Source organism: Pelophylax lessonae (assembly GCF_965119305.1).
Source record: "Pelophylax lessonae genome assembly, chromosome: 1".
In the NCBI taxonomy this organism is placed as follows: Eukaryota; Metazoa; Chordata; class Amphibia; order Anura; family Ranidae; genus Pelophylax; species Pelophylax lessonae.
Genome location: NC_138768.1, coordinates 264,071,758 through 264,094,035, shown reverse-complemented (window position 1 = coordinate 264,094,035; position 22,278 = coordinate 264,071,758). Strand labels below are relative to the sequence as shown.

General features: G+C 44.8%; 1 protein-coding gene across 1 annotated transcript in view; it reads right to left on the bottom strand.

Moving 5' to 3' along the window:
- The window catches only part of PPIL2 (peptidylprolyl isomerase like 2), a 102,389-nt gene extending 80,493 nt beyond the window's left edge, over positions 1 to 21,896 (bottom strand). Inside the window, exons 1-3 of the mRNA XM_082243090.1 lie at positions 21,785 to 21,896; positions 4,341 to 4,390; positions 91 to 136 (exon numbers count right to left, since the gene is read on the bottom strand). Of these exons, the coding sequence (XP_082099216.1) occupies positions 91 to 136; positions 4,341 to 4,390; positions 21,785 to 21,816 (128 nt within the window). The 5' untranslated portion in view covers positions 21,817 to 21,896. The remainder of the gene's footprint in view (positions 1 to 90; positions 137 to 4,340; positions 4,391 to 21,784) is intronic.
- Between the last annotated feature and the right edge of the window lie 382 nt (positions 21,897 to 22,278).

Below are 22,278 nucleotides of genomic sequence, written 5' to 3'. Positions count from 1 at the left end.
AAGTTCAGGAAGTCTGGAAAGCAAGTGATTGTGCAGAGATGTGTACCTAGCCTGAATTATGACAAACGTATTATAAAGTATGTTCCATACCTGCAGTGATCAAAAGGTAAACGTCTGAAATTTGTCTTTGGAATATCTGCAAAAGAAAAAGGTTAGAGGTTTATGGTTTTAGATTTCATGTGTTTACTACTATAAAAAAGCTTTAATTATGTTTACAAACCATAATGCTTCTCACAATCATTTTAACCGGTTGCCGACCGCCGCACGACTATATACTGCGGCGGTCAGCCCCGGCCAGGCAGAGTGACGAATGGGTACGTCACTCGCCTGTCACTGACTTGAGAGCCAATTGCGGGCGGGCGCGCGCGCGCCGTGGCTCGTTCACTGACAAGTCAGTGCGTGTGACCGGCGGACCCGATGTCCGCCGGTCACACTACGATCGCTCCGGTGAAGGGAGAAAGGCGGAACGGCTTATGTAAACAAGCCGCCCCTCATTCTCCCTGGTGTAAAAATGAAGATCAGACGGTTCTACTATGTAGGACCGTTGATCTTTGTTTTTACACCAATAGCCATGTCCCTATACAGTTAGAATCACGCCCCTAGGACACACTTAACCCCTCCCTCTCCAATACAGTTAACCCCTTTCCTGCCAGTGTCATTTTTGCAGTAACAGTGCATATGTATAGCACTGATTACTGCAGTAATGTCACTGGTAACCCCAAAAGTGTAAAAAATGTCAGTCAAGGGTCCGATCTGTCCGCCGCAATGTCGAAGTACCGAAAAAAAAAAAAAAAAAAAAAAAAAAATCGCAAAAAACCCCTGGTCTTTTAGCAGCCAAATCCTCCGGGGCTTAAGTGGTTAAAGCATTTTTTAAAAACTAATGTCATCCGACATGGAGTTGTTTTATTTTGAGTATACTGAGCATTGCTCAATAGCCACGCCAGACACGTTTCGTCATTGGCTGACTTTGTCAAAGACTGAAGGAGTGATCGAGGTGAGCAGGGTGATTCATCTGGCTCCGTGGACACAACGCATCTCACGCTGCAGTATACCGGACTAGAGTGAGCCCCCCTATCCCTCTCATTTGTTTATTGGATGTATATATGCGCTTGGCAGGTTTAAATACATGTACGGGCATTATATATTGCTTTTTTTGATTTAATAAAGTGTTTTAATGGTACTGCACCATTGGGGTCCCCATTTTTATATGTTTTTTCCACATGGTTTGGAGTAAAAGATAATCCCCCAACCTTTTGGTTCATATGAGGACCACTGTCTGCATTGCCAAAGGGGAGCACTACAGCCAACAGTATTATACACAGCAAAATTTGCCTTATCCACGAGAGTGGTAGGCAACAAACGAGGGCGAGTTGCTAATCGGACGGGTGTGGAGCACATCTGTGGTGGATATAATTTGGGTGTCACCTTATTATTAGCACTGGAATCCCACAAGATCATTTGGTTTATCATGTTTACAGAAGTCATTTTTTTGGACTTTAATTTTTTGGACTCGCATATATTTTCTATATATATTTTTCATGCACAGTATATTTGGATTTTTAGATTTTGTACAGGTCAATAATATTGTGGATTATCCTTTGGGCACAGTTTATTGATGCACCATTTTTTATTCATTTAGGATTGCTTTTATTAATGGATGTTGTGCGCAACTAGTGTTATGTTTTTCTTTCACTAATTTTATTTTAAAATACACGTACTTTGTACTGTAAAGTATTTTATTGTCAAAACTCTCAGATCACAACAAAGACTATACAAGTCTGGTTTCAGATATTTCAGTGCCACTGTTGTAAACTTTGAAGACAAAGTTTTCCACAATACCTATAGTCACAGATGTGAATGAAGGCTCAGATTAAAATGTCAGGTTTACTTTAATGTTTCTTAACATACAATACAACATGTACCCCAAGGTGTCTTGAATTTAGCCTCCGACATGTAAGGTAGCAGTAGTAGATAATCAGGCTCTGTTGATCTCTGGATTTCTAGCCCACTTACTCTAGTTTCTCCAGATCCAGGATACTAGAATCAAAATGCTGCTTGTCTGACTTGCTGATTTCTTGTACGATTCCGTTTACTGTACCTGATATAAAATCTAACTTTGTTATTACAGTAATGGAATGATGTAAGAGACCATTGTTGGTTTATGTGTTTTTTTCTGTACTGTATTTGAAAACCAATAAATAGATTTTTAAAAAAGCTCCTACAGGCTGGAAAGCCCGAAATAATAAAAAAAAAAAAAAAAAAAGAAGGTTTTTGGCTATTCACGAGATCACGGCAGTATTTACAACTGCCAGGCTGGGCGTGACGTCATAACGTCTTATTGACCCCAGATCTCTCTGTAAAGAGGACCGGTCCGGCACTATTCCTATTACAAGGGATGTTTATATTCCTTGTATTAGTAATAAAAGTGATCAAAAAAAAAAAAATAAATAAATAAAATGAAAAGTGTAAAAAAAAAAAAAAATTTAGAGTGCCCCTGTCCCTGCACTCAGAAGTGAACGCATACATACGTCGCGTCCACATATGTAAACGGCATTCAATCCACACACGTGAGTTATTGCCATGAACGTTAGAGCGAGGGCAACAATTATAGCCCAAGACCTCCTCTAACTCTAAACTGGTAACCTGTAAAAATGTTAAAGCGTCACCTATGGAGATTTTAAAAAAAGGTACCAAAATTTGGCGCCATTCCACAAATGTACGCAATTTTAAAGCGTGACAGGTTAGGTATTTATTTACTCAGCATAACATCTTTCATATTATACAAAAAAATTGGGCTAACTTAGAGTTTTATTTTTTAATTCATTATTTCCAAAAAAAAAAAAAAGACGCGGTTGAAAAATTGCTGCACAAATGCCGTGTGACATAAAAAGTGCCATTTTATTCCCTAGGGTCTCTGCTAAAAAAAATATATAATATTTGGGAGTTCTGAGTAATTTTCTAGCAAAAAAAAAATAAAAATTATGATTTTTACATGTAGGAGCGGAGTGCCAGAATTGGCCCAGAATGGAAGCGATTAAACAGTATAGACACTTATTTTTAATGTTTTACATAGCTATACCTGCAAAATGGGCCAACCTGAAGTGATCTAGCAGGACTTCATTTTCTGACTAAAGTTCCACTTTAACCACTTGCCAACTGCCAGCAGTACATATACTGCAGCAAGTCGGCTCTATTGTGCGAAACGACGTACCTGTACATTGTTTCGTGCATTAGCCAGTGGGGGGTTGATTGGCCAGAGGGGGAGCAAAATCAGCGGGTCTGCCAGCCGTCTGCAAGGAGACAGAACTCTGTCAGTCTGCTGATGTAAACAAGACAGACCTGCGTTCTGTCAGAGATGAACACAGGGATTCTGTGTTCCTGCTATTTAGGAACACAGATGAACACAGGGATTCTGTGTTCCTGCTATTTAGGAACACGGATCTCTGTGTTTTTTCTAGTCAGTCCATCCCCCACACAGTTAGAAAACACCCCCTAGGGACACACTTAACCCTTTGATTGCCCCTGGTGTTAAACTCCCTGCCCTGCCAGTGTCATTAGTACAGTAACAGTGCATATTTTTAGCACTGATTACGGTCGCAATGTAACTGGTCCCCTCAAAAGTGTCAGTTAGGTGTCAGATCTGTCCACTGGAATGTCGCAGCCCCGATATAAAAAATATATATATAACATAATATAGTATAGTATAGTATAGTATAGTATAATATATCTCTGATCACCGCCATTACTAGTATAAAAAAAAAAAAAAATGCCATAAATCTACCCCTAGTTTGTAGACACGATAACTTTTGCTCAAACCAATCAATATACACTCTTTTGGGTTTTTTTTAACCAAAAATATTTAGCAGAAAACATATTGGCCTAAAATTATAAAAAAAAAATTGATTTTTTTAATTTCTTTTAATTGGCTGTGTTTTAAAGCAGAAAGTAAAAAGTTTTTTTTTTTTTCCAAAATGGTCTTTTTTTTTTTTTTGGCGCAAAAAATAAAAACTGCAGAGGTGATTAAATACCACCAAAAGAAAGCTTGATTTGTGGGAACAAAAGGACCTCAATTTTATTTGGGTACAACGTCACACGGCCACGCAATTGTCAGTTAAAGTAACACAGTGCCGTAACGCAAAATGTGGCCTAGTCATTAAGGGGGTAAAATCTTCCGGTCCAGAAGTGGTTAAGAAAAGGTTGTGGTGGGTGGTGTGAGGTCTCGGATACCTTCAACTGCCCAGGATAAGACTGTCCAGTCTAGTCCAAATCGAAGCAATTGATCTGCTTTGAACAGATTTGAAGGATAATGCACACACAGTGACATTCTATGCAGATCATACCTGGTTTCTTCCCTCCATAAAAGTGCGTATATTCAGCACATGTGATGTACCTAGGAAAATAACACAAGTGGATTATTATAACATTGGAACAGAAAACTCAGTTTTTACATAAAATAAACTAACATATCCAATTGCTACACAAACCTATTTATAGTTTGATTCAGAACTCCAGACAAGCAAATCAATACATATATTGAAATACATACATAAAATGACTGTGTCCTTTGGTATGAATTTGCTTGCATATGCTCAATCTTTCATACAAAACAGGCTTGTGTTCACATATCCAAACAACTGGTTCCTTAATTAGTGTTCACCCCTATGTGCGCCAATCATCCACATACATTTAGTGATAATCCCCTCATCTGATGTGCCCTCACCTGGGGGATAAGACCAACCAATGGGATATCCCCCTGAGGAAGACATGTTACCCCTGTGGCGTAACGCGTAGGGGAGGGCCAATCTGTCATCACGCTGAGACACGCACTGTGAACATACAGTGGTAATACTGTCTGCTTGTCTTATACCCGCACTGTGAGGAATGAATGCTTTTTACAGTTTGGTGCACTCTAAGCACCAAGAAAATGTGAGTGTTTTTTTATATTTCGTACCGGTTGTTTTCAAAGATAAAACACGATGTCTAGCTTTCTCTCGTTATGATTTGGGCGTATGGAGATAAGTGTTATGCCCCGTACACACGTGCAGATTATCTGAAGACTTTTGTCTGCAGACTTACCTTTTCTATGTAGTGCAAGGGCCTGCCGGATTGCATACAAATTGAAAGTGTTTAGGTTTGACCTCATATTATATGGTTTTGGTAAATCTAAAGGAAAAAGTCTGCAGATAATCTGCACGTGTGTACGGGGCATTAGAGAAAGAGAATTCTAAACTCAAGATTGCCACCAAAGGAGTGAAACGGCTTAAAATAGATTCCCAGAGAGGGATAAAATAGCATATAGACCATTGGATGGTAATTTACCCCAGGTGAGGGCACATCAGATGAGGGGATTATCATTAATGTGAGTGGATGATTGGAGCACATAGTGGTGAACACTAATTAAGGAAGCAGTTGTTTGGTTATGTGAACACAAGCCTGTCTGTTTATGACAGACTGAGCTAGAGCTGCATGATTAATCGTTAAAAAAAAAAAAATTGCGATCTTGATTCACCCCCTCCCCCCCCTCACCATCTTAGTTTGCCATTTCCTCGATTCATACAGAGCAGAGCCTCTGGCAAATGTTTATCAACATTTCTCAGCGCTGGGAGATAACTTAGCCCCGGTTCACACTTGTGCGTGTGTGGGGTTCGCATGTAATGTCGGAGCGCACCGCTCCGACATTACATGCGATCGGCTGTGCGGTGCGAGTTTAGCCATACAGTTTGTATGGCTAAATTCGCACCGCAGCCGCACCAAACACGCACAGGGACCCTTTTTGGCAGCCGCATCAGGATTGGATCGCACAGCGGTTCACACTTGTGCGATCCGATCCTGTGCGAACTGCACGATCGCACTGCGATATGCGATCAAACTGGGGGTGTCGTTAACATTACATTGACACCCCCAGCGTATCGCATATGGCAGTGTGAACTGCCGGGGGTGCGTGTGCGATGCGGGAACAGGCTGCGGATTCGCAGCCTTCCCGCATCGCATAAATGTGAACCGAGCCTAAAAACAGGTTTTACAATGTATCATTTCGTTCTTTTAGGCTCGGTTCACATTTGTGCGATGCGGGAACACTGTGAATATGCAGCGTGATCCCGCATCACATCCGCACATCTGGCAGTTCACTCTGCCATATGCGATACGCTGGGGGTGTCAATTAAATGTTAACGACAACCCCAGTTTGATCGCATATCGCAGTGCGATCTGCAAGTTCGCACAGAATCAAATCGCACAGAATCGGCTCTCAGGCTGCATTCACACTTGAGCGTAGCGTTTTCACCACGATTTTCAGGCGTTTTTTTCAGGTGTTTTTGGAGGCAGGCATGGACATCTATCAAAAACGCTGGTAATCAGCCCAAAACAGAAGCTCATGTACTTTTTTCAGCTACAGGCGTTTTGCTTCAGGCGTTAAAATGCTCAGATGTGAACAGGGGCCATTTAAATGAATGGAGTTTTACTTGTTGGGCATTTTGGAACGTTTTTTTTTAGCGTTTTTGGAGCTGAAAACGCTCAAAAATGCCCAGGTGTGAATGGAGCCTTAGATAAAAGAAATGAACTTCGGTCTGTAAGTGTCCATTCACACTAGTCCGACTTGTCAGGCGACTTGGTCAGCCTGACAAGTCACGCACTGTAGTGGTCCATTGACTGGTACAGGAGACGTTCTAATAGGAGCGACACAAGTGGCTCCGACTAGGAAAAAGGGTCCTGTACTACTTGGGGGCAACCTGGAGCGACTTGCATAGACATTTTATGAAGTCCGTGCAAGTCGCCCCGAAGTCGCGCTGCACGCGACTTCACAGGTCGCCCCCTAAGTCGGAGCGACGTAGTGTGAACCGAGCCTAATGCTCCATTCACACCTGAGTGTATCGTTTTCAGGCCTTTTTCCGGCGTTTTTTTCAGGTGTTTGAATGGACAGACGGAGCTGCAGCTCGGCTCAGGTGCCCCCTGCTTGCTGTGGGGGCACTGAACAGGAGGGAGGACCAAGGAGCTGCAAAGAGGGACCCGAGAAGAGAAGGTTCCGGGCTGCTCTGTGCAAATCCAACTGCACTGAGGAGGTAAGTATAACATGTTTATTATTAAAAAAAAAAAAACCACAAGAAATTACAATCACTTTAAAGTCTAAGCCAATATTTTATGTCACACTGTATTTACCCTTTAATGACTTAAAAAAAAAAAAAGCAAACAGTAAAAGTTAGCCCAATTTTTTTTGTAGAATGTGAAAGATGATGTTACGCCGAGAATCATGACAGAATCGTGATCTTTATTCTAAGCAAAAAAATTGAGCTTCATTTTATCCAGAATCGTGCAGCTCTAGATTGAACATATGCAAGTAAAATTCATACCAAAGGGCACCTTATGGACTGATCCAATGTTTGTTTGACTTAAGCCCCGTACACACGTACCGATGGTCGGCATACAAATGTTCCTCTTTTCTCCCCGGGATGTCGGTGTCTGCTGAAAAGTGCAAAGACAGCACAAGGACAGCACAAGAATTTTGTCCGCCGACTGCAGAAGTGATGTCATGTAATGGTTAACTTTCCCTGTGTTTTCTATTTTCTGAGCATGCCCAGTCTTGCAAATCTGCGGTCTGTCGGCCGAATTGTGTACTGACAGGCGAACAATCGTCCGTTCTGGTGTCGGCATACAAATATTTTCATGTTTGCACGAAAGACTTTTGTCCGCGGATTGTGCGCAGACATCTGTCGGAGGCACCATACTAACACGCGTACAATCGGCAGATCCTTCGTCCACCGACGTTTGTATGCCGACGATCGGTACGTGTGTACGGGCCTTTATGGTATATATGGTTTGATAGGATATGTGGATTCTGAAATTTGCTATGCAAACAGATTTAAAGGGATACGAACACATTAGCATTTGGGAGCACGGCACCACTTTTGGATAACATTTTGCACATTGATACACCTTCAGAGAGTGTGTATATGTGTGAGCGATCTGCTTTATAAGTTTTGTAGTCTTAAAGCAACGGGCCAGTACACCTATTTTTAAAAGGCAGTATACAGTGCATCTGGAAAATATTTACAGCGCTTCACTTTTTCCACATTTTATGTTACAGCCTTATTCCAAAATGGATTACATGTATTATTTTCCTCAAAATTCTACAAACACTACCCCCATAATGACAACAAGAAATCTTTGCAAATTAATTAAAATTGAAAAGCAAAAAAAAAAAAAATCATATGTACATAAGTATTCGCAGCCTTTGCTCAATACTTTGTTGAAGCACATTTTGTACCAATTACAGCCTCAAGTCTTTTTAAGTGTAATGCTACAAGTTTGGCACACTTATTTTTGAGCAGTTTATCCCATTCTTATTTGTAGAACCACTCAAACTCCATCAGGTTGGCTGGGGAGCATCGGAGCACAGCAATTTTCAGATCTTTCCAGATATGCTCAATCGGGTTCAAGTCTGGGCTCTGGCTGGGCCACTCAAATACATTCACAGAGTTGTCCAGTAATCACTCCTTTGTTATCTTGGCTGTGTGCTTAGGGTCGTTGTCCTGTTGGAAGATGAACCATTGCCCCAGTCTAAGGTCAAGAGCACTCTGGAGCTGGTTTTCATCAAGGATGTCTCTGTACATTGCTGCCTTCATCTTTCCCTCGATTCTGACTAGTCTCCCAGTTCCTGCAACTGAAAAACACCATGCTTCACTGTAAGGATGGTTTTGGCCAGGTGATGAGTGGTGCCTGGTTACCTCCACACATGACGTTTGCCATTCAGGCCAAAGAATTTAATCTTTGTTTCGTCAGACCAGAGAGTTTAGTTTTTTGTTCTCATAGTCTGAGAGTCCAACAGGTGCCTTTCGGCAAACTCCAGGTCGGTTGTCGTGTGCCTTTTACTGAGTGGTTTCTGTCCAGCCACCCAACCATACAGGCCTTATTGGTGGAGTGCTGCAGAGGTTGTTTTTCTGAAAGGTTCTCTCCTCTCCACAGAGATATGCTGGAGCTCTGTCAGAATGACCATCGGGTTCTTGGTCACCTCCCTGACTAAGGCCCTTTTCCACTGATCGCTCAGTTTGGCTGGGTGGCCAGCTCTAGGAAAAGTCCTGTTGGTTCCAAACGTTTCCTGTTTATGGATGATGGAGGCGAATGTGCTCATTGGGACCTTCAATGCTGCAGAAATGTTTCTGTACCTTAATACAATTGTTCCTTGGACTTCATGGCTTGGTTCGTGCTCTGACATGTTAGACAGGTGTGTGCCTTTCCAAACCATGTCCAATCAACTAAATTTACCACAGGTGGACACCAGTCAAGTTGTAGAAACATCTCAAGGATGATCAGTAGAAACCGGAAGCACCTGTGCTCAATTTTGAGTGTCATGGCAAAGGCTGTGAATACTTATGTACATGGGATTTTTTTTTTTTTTTTTATAAATTTGCAAAGATTTCAAAAAAACGTATTTTACATTGTCATTATGGGGCATTATTTTTAGAATTTTAAAGAAAAATAATAATTTATTCAATTTTGGAATAAGGCAGTAACATAACAAAATGTGGAAAAAATGAAGCGTGTGAATACTTTCTGGATGCACTGTACAAACTGTATATAAAAATTCACCTGGATTTTTTAAAATATACTGAAGAAATTAATTGTCTACTGATTTATTAGATTTTTTGAAATCTAGGAGATTATGCTAACCTACCCTAGCACTAGTGCTGCAACGATGCGTCGACGTAATCGATTACGACTACAGAATTATGTCGACGTGCGTGAAAGGAGTCGACGCGTGACGTCACACGCCCCCTGCTCGCATTGCCGGCCGGGCCGCTGCATTGATTGGGGCCGCTGCAGGCTGCACTGCCCCGCCCTGGCCCCCGCTGCGCTCCAGTCCAGAGTGTCCGTCTCTTCTACGTCAGCCGATGTGAGCGGCATGACGTCCCGGGGCAGCTGCGCCTGCGCAGCGGTGCATCAACTGAGCTGACTCTCTGTGGCTGCAGACTGCCGCCAACGCCGATGATCCCTCCCACTGTCCCACACAGACGAGACGTCACGCGCCACTCCAGCAGCAGCATGTGATCGCAGGTGAGCCTGAGGGGTCTGCACTGGGAGGGGGGGCTTACTAAGTGGTCTGTACTAGGTGGGAGGGCTTACTGAGGGGTCTGTACTGGGAGGGGGGCTTACTCAGGGGTCTGTACTAGGTGGGAGGGCGCTTACTGAGGGGTCTGTACTGGGAGGAGGGCTTACTGAGGGGTCTGTACTGGGAGGAGGGCTTACTGAGGGGTCTGTACTGGGAGGAGGGCTTACTGAGGGGTCTGTACTAGGTGGGAGGGCTTACTGAGGGGTCTGTACTAGGTGGGAGGGCTTACTGAGGGGTCTGTACTGGGAGGGGGCCTACTGAGGGGTCTGTACTGGGAGGGGGCCTACTGAGGGGTCTGTACTGGGAGGGGGCCTACTGAGGGGTCTGTACTGGGAGGGGGCCTACTGAGGGGTCTGTACTGGGAGGGGGCCTACTGAGGGGTCTGTACTAGGTGGGAGGGCTTACTGAGGGGTCTGTACTAGGTGGGAGGGCTTACTGTGGGGTCTGTACTGGGAGGGGGTCTACTGAGGGCTCTGTACTAGGTGGGAGGGCTTACTGAGGGCTCTGTACTAGGTGGGAGGGCTTACTGAGGGCTCTGTACTAGGTGGGAGGGCTTACTGAGGGCTCTGTACTAGGTGGGAGGGCTTACTGTGGGCTCTGTACTAGGTGGGAGGGCTTACTGTGGGGTCTGTACTGGGAGGGGGCTTACTGAGGGCTCTTTACTAGGTGGGATGGCTTACCGAGGGCTCTGTACTAGGTGGGAGGGCTTACTGAGGGCTCTGTACTAGATGGGAGGGCTTACTGAGGGGTCTGTACTAGGTGGAGGGCTTACTGAGGGCTCTGTACTGGGAGGGGGCTTACTGAGGGGTCTGTACTGGGAGGGGGCTTACTGAGGGGTCTGTACTGGGAGGGGGCTTACTGAGGGGTCTGTACTGGGAGGGGGCTTACTGAGGGGTCTGTACTTTTTGTTATTCAAAGGATTAACTAGCTAATCAAAAAAAAGAACACTCAATTAAGCAAAAAAAAAAAATAAATAATCGTTAGATTAGTCGACACAGGCCTCGACAAAACCCGGGCGCCAGGTCGCATTTGTGACTAGAATTAGCGACCTGGCGCCTGGGGTGCCCTGCAGAAGGTGTCCTGTCATTTTTGCACGGACTTCCGGGCCGTCCGAAAATTGAGGCCCCCGGCTTTTTGGCCTACTTGTGATGAGAGGCTTCCAATGGGGAACTGGCGCCCTCTTGTGGTGGCCTGATTGTTCTTAATGCATTACCATCTCCTCCCTGTCCAGTTAGTTACCTTTGACAGGGAGTGTGGTTATTTATTATTAATTTAATTTATTTTTTAAATGTAAAAACTAAATAATATTTTTTCTTTTTAATTATTAAAAAAAAAAAAAATAATAATATATATATATATATATATATATATCTATCTTTTTTTTTTTTTTTTTCTTCATCGCCATGCCACAGCCGAAGGCCCCTTTCACACGGGCTGTCTGATCAGGTCGGCCTGTCAGTTTTTCAGGCAGACCTGATCGGACCCTTCATTCTCCTCTATGGAGCAGTAATCTGCCGCCATCTGATCCTGTCCGCCAAAAGCAGACGGATGGTGGTTCTATTTTCTATCCATCCCATGGATCGGATCAGATGGCATCGGATGGAAAGAGACAGACAGTCTGTTTTCATCCAATTGCGCTAGAGGAGAGTGGGGTTCTAGTCGTATTTATGTCTAAATTTAGTATCCGTTTTATTAAATAAAGCTTGGTTGTTAGTTTAAAAAAAAAAAAAAAAAAAACTTGCTCCTAACTTTTTTAGCTGGCTCCTAGATTTCAGGAAAATTTGTCAAGCCCTGAGTCGACAGACAAAATAATCGTTAGTTGCAGCCCTACCTAGCACCAAGGAAGGATGTGGGGATTGCCAACTAGGAGTTATTTGGGAAGGCTTCCAGAGGGCCCCAAACAGTCTACAGGTATGAAAATAAAATGACCATTTTTCAATGTTGCAGTTTTTTTTTTTTAAAGCGGAACTCCAAACATACCAGCACTTTTTAAAATGCTCTTCATCTTAATCATGAGCGATAAAACAATACTGAGAGATTTCACAGCTTAGTTATGAGACCTCTAAAGTTGGCTGACACTAAAGCCTGCATGTGGATCCCACAAGAACAGTATTGCATTCCTGTGCAATTCACATGCACTTTAGTGTTGTGCGATTTGAGACCATTCATTTTGAGTGGGCTCAAATCAAACCGCATCGCACCAGAAAAGTGAAAAGTGAATGCAACTATTTTGGAGCTGCATCAAATGGTTGTTTTGTACTAAGGATAGACTGATTATTGGCAGGGCCGATATGCATTTTCCCCGACATATGGTTATCGGCCCCGGAACTGGCCAATATTTTTGGGACGTCATTCTGCCTTCTAAGGCCGCCTCCCTCACATTGGACAGCCTCGTCTGGAGTCTGGACTAGTCTTGTGGGAGTGTATCACAGCCATACACCCACCCACAGCACCCCGGTGCCAGCCAGCCACCCACATCCACAGGCCGTGAACCAGCCAGCCACAGGCACTGTACCAGCGAGCCAGCCAGCCACCCACCCACAGGCACTGTACCAGCCAGCCACAGGCACTGTACCAGCCAGCCACCCGCAGCCCCTGTACCAGCCAGCCACCCACAGACAGGGTGCCAGACAGCCAGCCACCCACAAACAGGGTGCCAGACAGCCAGCCACCCACAAACAGCCCCTGTGCCAGCCAGCCAGCCAGCCACCACAGGGTGCCAGACAGCCAGCCACCCACCACAGGGTGCCAGCAAGTCAGCCATTAAGCATTAAACAAAAATGAACATGTTCAGTACCAGATTTGTGTCAAAAAATTGTCTTTATTTTTCAAAACTTAAGATTTCAATAATTTTTTTATTATTAATTTTATGTGCAAAGAAAAATACACAAGAATGCATAGAGTTGACATCTGCAATGAAAGAGAACACAGAACTATGCTAAACAGTCGACATAGCCCCTTAAGGAGCGCGTGGCAATGGCATACAAGGCTAGAGAACACCCTTCCAGTTGTCCCCTGGACCGGGGCGACGCCAACTAGGCCCGGGACCGCCCCCCCCTCCGGCGCCCCCAGGGGAACATACTGCGCCCCAAGGAGGAGAGCGGTCGCCCAAATCCCAGTCCACCGTAACACCGCCGGCCCCGGGGAGCCGAACCATCAGCATTGGTATACCAAGGCAACAGACATGGCAAATTACGGCATAAGAGCCACTTTAGGTGGCACTGACAGGTCTATAATGATCCAAGGAGGCCCACGTCTGCAGTATTCCTGTGCAGTAAAAAGGAAGAGAGTGTGTGTAGGAAGGAGAGGGGAGTAAAGAAAAGAGGGAAAAAAGAATAGGTAGGGAATGGGAAGGAAGGAGTAAGGGACAAAAGCGGTAAGAGGTTGGTGTCCAGGTCCACGAGAGAGGGGTCCAGAGAGCTCCAGAATGTCGTCCGCTCTCAGGATACGGAGGGTAAACCCTCAAATTTACGGGGAGCCCTCCAGATATCTCATCCAGGGGTCCTAAGTCTTCTCAAAGAGGTGCATTTTATCTTGGAGGATGGCCACCATCCTCTCATTGATTATGATCCAGGTCAGCTTAGCCTTAAGCAACTCCATCAATATCACCGACGACCTCCAGGAACGGGCTATAGTAATTTTGGCTGCACTAAAAATAAAGGTAACCAGGCGTTTAGCGTGTTTGGAGGCCTGTTCAATAGGTTTGCCCAAGAGCGCCTGTAGCGGAGACTTGACCAAATTAATGTTGGTAAGGGAGTATATAAAATGATATACACGGATCCAGAATCAGATGTGTAAGACTGTGCCTGGTTAACCACAGCCTCGAAAGCATAATGAAGAGGCCTCCCGAACTGCTGCTGCCAGTCGGACCGGGACCATGTACCACCTCAAGGAGACTTTATAGTTGGCTTCTATCAAAGACGTGTTAATCAGGGATTTCGAGTTTAGATGCGCCAACTTGTTCCATTCTGCCCTGTCCAGTTCCTCGCCCAAGTCTGCTTCCCAACAGGTCATAGAAGGCAGTTTAGTACAGTCATCATGCAATATATTGTAAATCGTAGATATATAGCATGTCTGTTTATCGATTGTGTTACATAAGTGTTCCATGGGAGTCGAGGTTGCTAGGTCACAGAGACGTTTCATAGAGGTCGCATAGTGGGAGATGTAGCGGAAAAATTCTCTCACTGGAAGAGAGTACTTTTCCTGTAGTGTAGCTCTAGGGAGCAGACCCCTTCTATCACAAAGGTCCGCTAGATGGAGAAATCCCTTATTAGTCCACCATTCAAAAGCCGGAGGACAGAGGCCCGGAGGGAACCGCGGATTGCCCAGTAGGGGTGCCAACGGTGTGTGGGGAGACTTGAAGCCATAGCGTTTCAACAATCTGTCCCATATCCCCAAAGACAGGGATAAGGTGGGGCATAGGATCGCAGGATGGTCTTTGGGCCGCAGCCACATCAAGTGATTGACTGGAGTAGTGGGTGGCTTAAAGCTGTATCCATATCGGGTGGGATGTTTTAGAATGGAATCTGATAAGGTGAGTGAGCGGAGCAGCATAATAGTATTTGACTAGGTCAGGGACCCCCAGACCCCCCCGCAATTTAGGTGTAAACAGGGTTTGCCTGTTCACTCTGGGCCTCTTGTCCCCCCATATAAACTGCACAAGCTTATTCTGAAATGCTTTAAGATCAGGCATGTTAAGTGAGACCGCTAAAGTGCAAAACAAATAGAGCAACCGTGGCAAAACATTCATCTTCATCGAGGGCAACCTGCCGAACCACGACGGAGGGCTAGCCGACTATCTCAGGAGGTCTGCCCGCAAAATTTTGTACAGGGGAGGGTAATTGGATGCATAGAGCATGTCAGGTGGATGCCTAGGTACGGCAGTGACTTATCTTGCCATTTAAAAGGAAAATTAGTTTAAGTTTAAGAGTGGACACAGTGGCGTCCTCTAGTGTCAGATTCAAGGCCTGGGATTTGGAATGGTTCACCCGCAAACCATAGATCGCAGTGAACGACCCAAAATCCTGAAGCAAATTGGGGACCAAGACCAGCGGGGTAGATAAATACAGTAAGATATCGTCTGCGAAGAGGGCGCACTCGTGCACCCCATCTCCACAGGGAAAACCCTGGATATTCGGATTCTGGCGTATTTTATTAGCTAGAGGTTCTAGGGCTAGGATGAACAATAGAGGAGACAGAGGGCAGCCCTGACGTGTTCCCCTACGAATGTCTAGGTAATCGGAGCTATAACCTTTGACCGATAGTGGCGCTATAGGTTCCCTGTATAAGGTTTGTAGCAGCGTGAGGAAAGTAGGCCCGAAGCCGTATTGCTCAAGTGTGTGCCACAAATACTCCCAGGATAAGGAGTCGAACGCCTTATGAAGATCAAGGGACAGAAGCATGCCTTTCCTCTGTCCTCCCCCATCCCAATTCGATTGTAGGGCAGATATAATGTCAATAGCCCGTCTGGTCTGGTCAGAGGCCTGTCTATAAGGGACAAAGCCCACTTGGTCGGGGTGAATATAATCGCCCAAGAAGGAATTCAGTCATGATTTTTACATCTAAATTAATTAGAGAGATCGGGCGATAGTTTAAACAGTCGCCATGATCTTTGCCAGGTTTGGGTATAATATGTATGAAGGCGTTATTTTCGTACTTAGGTATGGGAGTACCCTGTCTAATTGCAATGAAATAGTAGCAAAGGTGGGGGGTGAGAGTCTCTTTAAATTTCTTATAGTAATGGCCAGAAAAGCCACCCGGGCCTGTAGCTTTGGAGGAATTTAGGTGTTTGATGGCCACCAATATCTCCGATTCATAAAATTCCTTATCCATAACAGTAACATGCTCTATGTATAGCTGCGGGAGGGGGGAGACCGCGGAAGAACGCGTCGAACAGGGGACGCTGGAGAGGATTCGGTTGGGAGTACAGCCTAGTGTAGAAATGATAGAATTAGTTGATTATCAATTGAGGGTTCTGAGATCTGCTACCATTTTGTAGTTTCAATTTCGGGAGTGCTGGGGAAAAGTGTCTCGGGGTCAACTTGCGGGCCAACAGCGTGTGTGGTTTATCACCTAGAGTGTAATAATGGTTTCCAGACCATCGGATGGATTTTTCCGCTCGTGTGGTTAAACTAAGGTTGAGGGTCCATCTAGCAGAGTCTATTATGTCAACATTGGGATTTCGTTTCTGTTCCCTCAAGAGATCACGGAGATCTGTTTCCTCTTGGTAAATGTCCTGAGCGTGTTCTTCTTTCTTTCGGGAGGCTATTTGAATAAGCTTCCCTCTTATCGTCGGTTTGTGGGCCGCCCAGCGAATCGCCGGGGAGGTATCAGTGCTATCATTGTCAAGGAAGTATTGGCGTAGAGTGTCTTCCACCTCTTTAAATACAATGGGGTCATTAAAGAGGCAAGCATTGAGTCTCCAGGGAGCGGGTTTAGGTTTAGTCCAGAGATCAGAGACAGTCATAACGACGGGTGAGTGGTCCGACCACAGAGTCACCAATATTTTGGACTTCAATACGAACGGGAGGAGGGGTGACAGAGTCAATGCGAGCATATGTTTTGTGCGCATGGGAATAGTGCGTAAAATCCCTCGTAGTGGGGTGATCGTTTCTCCAAACATCCACCAGGTCGCTCGAATGCAACAGGCATGCCAGTTTAACTCCCTGCTTGGGGACATGTCTGAGGGAGGTACGTAAGGAGGTCGATTTATCTAGTATCAGATCCAGTGGAAGGTTACTGTCGCCCCTAAAGATGACATGGCCTGTTGCATGCGGCATCACCACCCGGAGCATGTCCTGAAAGAAAGCTAGCTGTCCCACATTAGGTGCATAGTATGAGATAAATGTGACCTCATGTTCGTTGATTTTGCCTTGCACCATTACATATCTGCCCTCTTTATCGCAAATTACACTCTTAGGTGTAAACGGGACTCTTTTGGCTATACATATTGCCACCCCCTTTTTTTTTTATCGGAGCTATTGGATAAATAACAGGTCGGGTACTTTGTGCTAAGAAATTTAGGCGATCAATACTTTAAATAAATGTACAAAAATATCGGTATTGGCCCTGAAAAAAACATATCGGTCTATCCCTATTTTGTACCATGCGATCCGGTGGGGGCAAGCCACACTGCGTTTGCAATCCTTTTGGAGTGTTGTTAACTTCGTATTGACACCCGCAGCAGATCGCAAACAAAGTGCGTTTCCAGCACCACATAAGTGTGAACCTAGGCTAAAGGCACTTGTGATGTAGACTTCCCAGGGAGCACTTCTATGGCCTGAGCAACGTCGCCAGTGCCTTAAGGGAAGTGGACACATAAAAAGGTAAGTAGAAGTAAAAAATGTGTTTAAAGCAGACCTTTACCCAGAACATTGATTAAAATAAGATTCTTTAGCAAGGAACATACATTCCACATTAATACATTTGGCACCAAAATTAGTGTGTGCTGTAAATTGCCTCCAGCATTGCTCTTGTTTCTTCTTGCTGGAGGCTGCCATTTACTGAACAGCAGTAAATCATAAAACAGAATTAAACCCATTGATTTTAAAAAAAAAACTGTTACATTCCTGGAATGGCCAGGATTGTTAACGGTCACATTTGCTTGTGTCCTCAACCAAATGGTCAAACCATTAAATGGCTGGTGTCATAACTGATCACATGTGCAGCACCATGGCAGTTGCAGATCAAACAAAAACAGCTTCCTTGGCAGTAAAGGCTAGGAGGGCCTAATCCCACTTTAAGGATGTAAATTAAGGATGATACCATATCAGCATGCAGAGATATGCCGATATAAATTTTAGTTAATTGGGGGGGGGGGGGGGGGTCTGCTTTATAAGAACATAACCAGGAATTACAATGGATTCTAAAAGGTCTGTAAGGATACTATGCTATACACAAAACTGGTTTCCGTTCCACAGATTAGTAACCTTTCTCTGACACACTTGGAGCAGAATAACCCCTACTGATCAGTTCAGGCAATCACTATGACCAGTCATTCTGTCATAAGAGTCTGCAGAATATGACACACACACACGGTGTACTACAGGGTGCTGGGGTCGACCTGCAATGTGGAATGCTATGACATGCAAAAACTCAGGGACAAAGCTGACAACTGTATACACACACACACACTGATCGCAGGAAGCGTATATACACACACACACACACAGACACTGATCGCAGGAAGCGTATACACAGACACTGATCGCAGGAAGCGTATACACAGACACTGATCGCAGGAAGCGTATACACAGACACTGATCGCAGGAAGCGTATACACACACACTGATCGCAGGAAGTGTATACACACACACTGATCGCAGGAAGTGTATACACACACACTGATCGCAGGAAGTGTATACACACACACTGATCGCAGGAAGTGTATACACACACACTGATCGCAGGAAGTGTATACAGACACTGATCGCAGGAAGTGTATACAGACACTGATCGCAGGAAGTGTATACACAAACACACACTGATCACAGGAAGTGTATATACACACACACTAATAGCAGGAAGTGTATACACACACACACACTGATCGCAGGAAGTGTATACACACACACACACACACTGATCACAGGAAGTGTATATACACACACACACACACACACTGATCGCAGGAAGTGTATACACACACACACACACACACTGATCACAGGAAGTGTATATACACACACACACTAATAGCAGGAAGTGTATACACACACACACACACTAATAGCAGGAAGTGTATACACACACACACACTGATCGCAGGAAGTGTATACACACACACACACACTGATCGCAGGAAGTGTATACACACACACACACACTGATCGCAGGAAGTGTATACACACACACACTAATAGCAGGAAGTGTATACACACACACACACACTGATCGCAGGAAGTGTATACACACACACACTAATAGCAGGAAGTGTATACACACACACACACTGATCACAGGAAGTGTATACACACACACACACTGATCGCAGGAAGTGTATACACACACACACTGATCGCAGGAAGTGTATACACACACACACTGATCGCAGGAAGTGTATACACACACACACACTGATCGCAGGAAGTGTATACACAGACACTGATCGCAGGAAGCGTATACACACACACAGACACTGATCGCAGGAAGCGTATATACACACACTGATCACAGGAAGTGTATATACACACACACACACACACACACTAATAGCAGGAAGTGTATACACACACACACACACACTGATCGCAGGAAGTGTATACACACACACACACACACACACACACACACACTGATCACAGGAAGTGTATATACACACAAACACTAATAGCAGGAAGTGTATACACACACACACTGATCGCAGGAAGTGTATACACACACACACACACTAATAGCAGGAAGTGTATACACACACACACACACTGATCGCAGGAAGTGTATACACACACTGATCGCAGGAAGTGTATACACACACACACACACACTGATCGCAGGAAGTGTATACACACACACACACACACACACTGATCGCAGGAAGTGTATACACACACACTGATCGCAGGAAGTGTATAAACACACACTGATCGCAGGAAGTGTATACATGCACACACACAGACACAGACAGACACTGATCGCAGGAAGTGTATATACACAGACACTGATCGCAGGAAGTGTATATACACAGACACTGATCGCAGGAAGTGTATATACACACACACAGACACTGATCGCAGGAAGCGTATATACACACACTGATCACAGGAAGTGTATATACACACACACACACTAATAGCAGGAAGTGTATACACACACTGATCGCAGGAAGTGTATACAGACACTGATCGCAGGAAGTGTATACACAAACACACACTGATCACAGGAAGTGTATACACACACACACACACTGATCGCAGGAAGTGTATACACACACACACACACCGATCACAGGAAGTGTATACACACACACACACACACCGATCAGTGGAAGTGTATATACACACAAACACTAATAGCAGGAAGTGTATACACACACACACACACACACACTGATCGCAGGAAGTGTATACACACACACTAATAGCAGGAAGTGTATACACACACACTGATCGCAGGAAGTGTATAAACACACACTGATCGCAGGAAGTGTATAAACACACACTGATCGCAGGAAGTGTATACATGCACACACACAGACACAGACAGACACTGATCGCAGGAAGTGTATATACACACACAGACACTGATCGCAGGAAGTGTATATACACACACAGACACTGATCGCAGGAAGTGTATATACACACACAGACACTGATCGCAGGAAGTGTATATACACACACAGACACTGATCGCAGGAAGTGTATATACACACACAGACACTGATCGCAGGAAGTGTATATACACACACAGACACTGATCGCAGGAAGTGTATATACACACACAGACACTGATCGCAGGAAGTGTATATACACACACAGACACTGATCGCAGGAAGTGTATATACACACACAGACACTGATCGCAGGAAGTGTATATACACACACAGACACTGATCGCAGGAAGTGTATATACACACACAGACACTGATCGCAGGAAGTGTATATACACACACAGACACTGATCGCAGGAAGTGTATATACACACACAGACACTGATCGCAGGAAGTGTATATACACACACACAGACACTGATCGCAGGAAGTGTATATACACACACACAGACACTGATCGCAGGAAGTGTATATACACACACACAGACACTGATCGCAGGAAGCGTATATACACACACACAGACACTGATCGCAGGAAGCGTATATACACACACACAGACACTGATCGCAGGAAGTGTATATACACACACACAGACACTGATCGCAGGAAGCGTATACAGACACTGATCGCAGGAAGTGTATACACAAACACACACTGATCACAGGAAGTGTAGATACACACACACACTAATAGCAGGAAGTGTATACACACACACACACTGATCGCAGGAAGTGTATACACACACACACACACACACACACACCGATCACAGGAAGTGTATATACACACAAACACTAATAGCAGGAAGTGTATACACACACACTGATCGCAGGAAGTGTATACACACACACACACACACACACACACACACACACACACACTAATAGCAGGAAGTGTATACACACACACTGATCGCAGGAAGTGTATACACACACACTGATCGCAGGAAGTGTATACACACACACTGATCGCAGGAAGTGTATACACACACACTGATCGCAGGAAGTGTATACACACACACACTGATCGCAGGAAGTGTATAAACACACACTGATCGCAGGAAGTGTATACATGCACACACACAGACAGACACTGATCGCAGGAAGTGTATATACACAGACACTGATCGCAGGAAGTGTATATACACAGACACTGATCGCAGGAAGTGTATATACACAGACACTGATCGCAGGAAGTGTAAACACACATACACATCGCAGAAAGTGTATACATACATACACAGACAGACACTGATTGCAGGAAGTGTATACATATACACACACAGACAGACACTGATCACAGAAAGGGCATACAGACATAGATCGCAGGAAGTGTATACACACAGACAGACACTGATCACAGAAAGGGCATACATACACAGACACTGATCGCAGGGCTTCTCCCCTCTACTCACATCTTATCCTTCTGATGCTGTCTTTTCCCCATTGTTTCTGCAGAACACACAACCTCGCACACAGCTGAACTCCAAAAGACTACTTCTCTTCTCCGCTATTACAGGGACCCGGAAATAGTAACAGAGAACGCACAGGACGTGGGCGGGGCCCAAACAGAGCAGGACCCGGAAGAACTCATATATCACTGTTACTAAGTTTCCATTAAGTAGTCATGTGGGATGACATGGGGGAAGCTGGGTGATACAGGGGTTCAATGTCAGCACTGTATAGGTATGTGCATTGACGGATGAGGGCAGTGTCTGCATTGTGGAGTAAGGGGACATGACTGGCAGTGGGGGTACTATTAAAATTACATAGTGATTGGGATGGGGTGAGGGAGTTGGATGCCTGGCGGTGTATTGTTAGTGCTTAAGGTGACATGGAGGTGCTGGTTGACAGGAGACGCAGCATCCACATTATAAGGTGACATGGAGGTGCTGGGTGACAGGAGGCG